A 6,000-nucleotide genomic window follows, 5' to 3' on the forward strand; every position below is an offset into this window, starting at 1 on the left:
GCATTTAGCAGCACACCAGGAGGTCACTGAGGAGCTCAATGAGGAGCTCTAGGAAGACACTAAGGAAAGTAGTCAATCTTGTGACCATCTGGGGGGAAAAGAGGAAGCAAAACCAGAGATTCATGGGAAACCAAGAAACCAGACAAGGCACTCTGTTTTAAAATAAGAACAGAATTATTTTGTTACAGCACTGCTGTCACATATTCCATTGGTCAAAACACACACACAACATCAAAAGAAAACAAAAAGCTATATTCAACTGTATGTGGTCACAATTCCCTCATTACAATCAGGGGGAGGGTCTGGCAATGGTTTTCTGGTTTTTAAAAATTGTGTCTTATTATATCTCCATTCTGCCAAAAAAAAAAAAAAAGAAAGAAAGAAATGGAAGGACAGTTTCAGTTCCTAAGTAATTTAAAAACCACAAAATTCACCTACAAAAATATGTAAGCATGACCTATAATATACCAGTTTGGAAAACTACAATCATACCATTTTAAACCTTCAGAGTCTGGGTTATTCATGGAAGCACAGCGTTTCATGAGTGCAAAGCACCTGAAGAGGCACATCCACTTATTTTTGGCATGAAGAAATTTAGGCTTGAAGAAGGTGACTTGCCAGAGATGACAGCACCACCTGGCAGAGCTTGTTCTAGAAGCCATATCACTTGCTTCAGTTGATGTCATCTTCTCCGGTTCAGTCTATACCCCAGGGCAATGGTTCTCAAAACTGATCATCAGAATCACCTGAGGACTTCTTGAAACAGCCCATGGGTGCCACTCCCCAAACTTTCTGAATTAGTAGGGCCAAGGTGAGGCCTGGAAATTTGCATTCCTAACCAGTTCCCAGGTGATGCCAATGCAACTGGTCTGGAGACCCCCACTTCAAGACCCACCGTGCCAGGAATTAGGAGCATGGGCTTTGGAATCAGATACAGCTGAGTTCCACCTCTACTTCTGCCACTTGTGGTATGACCCTTGGAAAAGTTGCCCAAACTCTCTGAACCTCACTTTCCAACATCTGAGTTCAGATGTGAGGACTGAAAACAAAAATTCCCATAAAGCATTAGCTTAGCCAAGTGCCTGGCATATTCTAAGGCAAGAGTTTAATAAATAGTAGCTACACTCTATATCAAAGTTTTCTTACTTACAATTTGCCCTCATATATACTAGAATAGCTAAAATTCAACAAAGTCAAAGATTGGCAAAGAAGTGAAGCAACTGAAACATTTACAACAGCTTTATTCATAACAGCCCCAAAAGGTAAACAGTCCAAATGTCTACCGACAAGCAAAAGAACAAACCGATAGGTGTATACAATGTAATACTACTAAACAATCAAAAAAACACCAAATGAATTATACACACAATAATGTGAAATCTCCAAAACACTTTGTAGAGTGAAAAAAGCCAGATACAAAAGAGTACAAACTGCATTATTTCATTTTTATAAAGGTTAAGAAGAGAAAAAACTAATCTATGTTGAGGCAAGAGGACTGCTAGAGGCCAGGAGTTTAACATGGCAATGAGCTATGATTGCACCACTGCACTCCAGCCTGGGCTAATAGAGTAAGACCCCAACTCCAAAGGAAAAAAAAAAAAAACTAAAAAACTAATCTATAACTATGGCAAAAGAAATCAAACAGGCTTTGCCACTGCAGGGAGTGAGGGGAATTAACTGGAGAGGAACATGAGGGAAATTTCTGGGGTGATTAAAAATGTTCTATATCTTGATTTGAGTAATGATAACATGAGCATGAGTTGTCAAAAATCATCAAATTATATACTTAAGATCTGTGCATTTTACTATAGGTAAATGATACCTTAATATGCATATACAATGACATATTATATAACATACCTCTATAAATTTGTTTAGGCATTTGTAACAAAGGCCTGCCTTCTCCATTTAAAATGAACTAACTCCAACCTGGTAGATCCATTTACTTTGATTCCTTCACAATCCAGTCCTGCTTCATATAATACCATTTGCTACAGACTATTTTGGTCCATGCATCTTTCCAGAGAAGTGCCATGAAATAGAAGCAGCAGAATCTTCCCCCACAAGATCGTGACATTTCCATACAGACAGTACCCAGAGTAACCCGTGTCCCTGCGAGTGGCTAACTCGGGGTGTAAACAACACAAAAGTAGTATTTTTCTTTACCATATGCCAAGTATGAGCCTACCTAATATGATTAAGAAAGACACAGTAACAAAGACACAGTAAAGAAACAATTCTGTCAGGTAATTTAAATCGTATTCTCAACATGAAAGAGGGAACAGAAGATTGGTGAAATAGTTTCTAGGGCCATCTTTACTGGTAATGAAAATGTCAGTAGATCCAACTGTGCCATGTGATTATTAGATGAAATAACAGCTTTCACACTGTAGTGGGTTCCAGGCCATTCAGGTTTCCCAATCAACCATTTTTTTCTACCCCATTACAAGTAGATTCACATACACACACACACTTGCCCCAGCAGTGAACATTCCTGTGCATACTGGGTGAAGGGAATTAACACTTGGAAACAACTACAGTCTCCTTTGAATCCAGAGGTGTCTGATTCCAAACCCACTCAATTATCTCACCCTCCCTTCCTGAGTCCCATGCTGGGGCAACCCTGGGACCATGCATCCTGGCTCTCCAATAACTGGTGGAAGGAGGCAGCTCAGCCACGTGCAGCTTCTTGCACACTGCAAACAAGCCACCATTCAGGACCCGTTAGACACCACTACACATCCAACTAGAGGGCAGGCACCCTTGCCTGTAATTCCTCCACCTTTCTCCAAATCTGCCCTCAACTGAGACCTGCAGCTGCTCCCATCAAATGCCTTCAGACAGTATTTCTCTATAGCTCTATCAAGTCATAATAATCCAGGTTCCCAACATTAAATTCATAACCCAGGTTTCTGAACTCTGTTCTAGTTTTAGAAATAAATAACTGCTCAAATTCAATTCAAACAGAAAGCTAATCTTTAATGAGGACTTACGATGTAGCAGCACAGTTTGGTGCACTTTCCGAGTACCACCTTATGTAATACCCACAATAAAGCCAGGTTTCAGATAAGGACACGTTGTCAGGCCAGGCAAGGTTTGGGGCCTCAAGCAAAGCCGGGGAGATATGCAATGAATGAGGCACAGTCTCTACCTTTAATGAGCTTACTACCTTGAAAGGAAATAAGGAAACAAAAACCTAATCATAGTTCAGAGTAAGTGAAAAACCACAAGATATACATTAGGGAGCTGAGAGGAAGAAGAATTTGTTCATCCTGGCAGGATGCTGGAGAGCTTCTTGGAGGAGGTATCCAAGTGGAGAATGAAGTCATAAATGAATGGAGCTTTCCACAGCTGTCAGTCCCTCAGCTACCAAAAGGCCAACCTATTCCCCCTGACCGCTTCCTCCATTTCATCTGGAACATTCCTGTTTCCAAGAGAGGACCAGCTTGCCCCAGCCCAGCCCTTTCCTTTCCTTTGACACATTCCTCCAGCTGCTGCCTGTCCTTATGGAAACATATGGGAACTTTTCACCACGTTCAACTCTGCAACCTCCTTTGGTGCTTTCATCCAGGAGAACCTGCATCATGGCACTTGGTTGCACAAGTGACCCCTTTAAGGACTCCAGTCTTCTCCACTGGGCAGACACAGGGACAGCCCCTTGACTGCACCAAGCTGGGGTGTAAGGGACCTACCACCACTAGCAGCCATCAAATCCATCTTTTAAGAGGCCATCCCTCCTCTACAAACTTCCCAGGGAAGAATTTGTTTCCACTCTCTCCCCATGAATCAGCCCCTCCAGTCCCTTAGGGTCATCCCCCCTCCCTTCCTCCTCCTCCTCCGGAGCTTAAGCCTCTGCAGCAAGGGCTCAAACGCTCACTTTTGGTAGCTGTGTGACCTTGGGCAAGTCACTTAACCAATGTAAGTCCCAGTTTCGTCATCTGTAATATGGGGTTTATAAGAACAACTCGATCTTAGAACTGTTGTGAATCAGAATGAGATAGTGCAAGTAAAGCATTTTACACAGAGCCGGGGATGTAGTAAACTAACAATGAATAGTGGCTATCATCATCATCATCATCAATGACGATGGCAATGGTGGTAGTGGCAGGGTAAACTTGGGACATGATCTGCGCTAAAAGCAAACACCCCCTCCCCCTCTCCGCCCTCACCCCACCTCCACCCCCGCCTGTGGCTGGGCCACACGGTGGAGACACATGCGTCATCCAGCTGAGGGGTGAATGCAGGCTCTTCTGGCGGCGGGCTCAGGAACCGCCAGGCGGTCAGGCCCCAGCCCACCTGGAGGGGATGCGGGGTGAAACCAATTTTCTGATGGAGGAGGTCCAATAAACCACAGACCCTGGTCTTCTGTGCACCCACTCACCAGGTCTGGAAACTGACTAGTGGCAAAAGGACGCCAGCAGCTACGCCAGCTGCATCCCTAAACCCCAAGAGCCAGGAGAGCGTTCACCTTGCTCCTGCCTCAGTTCCCCAACTCTCCTCCAGACACAAGCAAAGCTGCCCTGAGAAAACAGGTTGGCAAACCAGGCCTAAAAAACGTCTCCCCGCTTCCCTGCGCAAACCAAGTCTCCTCTTCCAAACGCAGGTGGGCAAACACCACACAACCTCACAACAACTTTGTGTATTTCACCGCCACAGGGCGCACGGCCTCAACTTCTCTTCCCTACGCTCCGAGAAGGAAAGCGGGAACTCGAGCTGACGGGGGTACCCCACAGACCGCCCTCCTTTTGTAGGGGCGCCCTCCAAAGGCGCGCCCCGTCTTACCTTGTCTGACGGCCTTGAAGGTGACGGCCTCCTTGCAGCTGTCGATGACTCCCAGCACGTCATACCGGGGCAAGCCGGACACCCGGATCCCCTGCACCTCCAGAAGCAGCTCCCCCTCGCCCAGCCGCTGGCCCTCGCCGCCGCCGGGAAGCCCCGCCGCCTCGGCCGCAGCCACCGCTCCGACATACGGAAACTCCCCGTTCTCCGCGCCCCCCAGCACCGTCACCCCCAGCTCGCCCTGGGGTCCCCGCCTCACGGTGCATTCGTGAACCCGGCTAGTCCAGTGGTTCTTCTTCTGGATCACTTTCGACATGATGAGTTACACCCCTCCTCCAAAAAAAAAAAAAAATTAAATGAGAGACAGGTGCCCCCCACAGCACAAGCCCCCGAGCCTCCGCTGGTTCATGGGAGAAACATCTCTCCCCAAATAACAAAACAGGAGAGAGAAACTTGGCAGCCTCGCTCCCCCGCACACACTCGCGCACTCAAGCCATCATAAAACAAACTTTCTGGGCTTCCCCGCGAGCCGTGCACAGGCGCCCGCGAGCTTTGTTTGCATTCCGGTGCCTCTCGGTCCACGTTCCGGCGCCCGGCCGTGCTCTCCCGGACCAGAGTCCACTCTGCGCCGCTTGGCTTATTTTTTTCCTTCCTTTCTTTCTTGCCTTTGGAAATGCGGTGTCTCCTCTCTGCCTCCCGCCTGGCTCGCCTCTCCTCGCGGGCGGGCTGTTCCTGAGGGCGAGGGAAGCCCTTCCAGCCAGTTGCTGGGAGCCCTGGAGACGCGGTTGCGGGGCGGGGGTGGAGGGGGACAAGAGGGAAGTGCCCGCGGCCCCTTTAAGCAGATACAAAGGCTCGGCTTGTTTTGTTACAGTTCATTCTATTCCCCGCCGCGGAGCGCAGCGGCCGGCAAAAGGAGACGCGCGCGCATGCGCCCCGCGGCCGCCAGCCGGCCGGCCCAGCCCTCCCCTCCCCTCCTCCCAGAAGGGAGAGATTCCAACGTGCTTCCCGTTGGGTCCTAAAACCGACCGTCCAGGAAAAGCCAACTTGCCCATTCTCCCTACAACCCCTCTAATTCCTCCTTCTTTGCTTTCGGTGTCCTAGACTCAGCAGGGCCGTTTGCGGGTAGGGGGACGCGCACGTGTTTTACTCCAACTGTTTGCAACTTTTGAAACATGGGCAAGCTGGCTCTGGCATTTTAAAACCATTTCAAACAGGTGGGGG

General features: G+C 48.0%; 1 protein-coding gene across 12 annotated transcripts in view; it reads right to left on the reverse strand.

The window, feature by feature from the left end:
- Positions 1-5,707, reverse strand: part of MAGI1 (membrane associated guanylate kinase, WW and PDZ domain containing 1) — a 607,075-nt gene extending 601,368 nt beyond the window's left edge. For 7 of the 12 annotated variants that reach the window (XM_069476026.1, XM_069476029.1, XM_069476027.1 and 4 more), the window contains exon 1: positions 4,783-5,630. In XM_069476026.1, coding sequence (XP_069332127.1) covers positions 4,783-5,095 — 313 coding nt within the window. In that variant the 5' untranslated portion in view covers positions 5,096-5,630. Of the gene's footprint in view, positions 1-4,782 lie in introns of all 12 variants that reach the window. The other 5 variants (XM_069476028.1, XM_069476033.1, XM_069476032.1 and 2 more) reach the window with 1 other exon arrangement.
- Between the last annotated feature and the right edge of the window lie 293 nt (positions 5,708-6,000).

The sequence above is a fragment of the Eulemur rufifrons genome, chromosome 7, assembly GCF_041146395.1.
Source record: "Eulemur rufifrons isolate Redbay chromosome 7, OSU_ERuf_1, whole genome shotgun sequence".
NCBI lineage: Eukaryota > Metazoa > Chordata > Mammalia > Primates > Lemuridae > Eulemur > Eulemur rufifrons.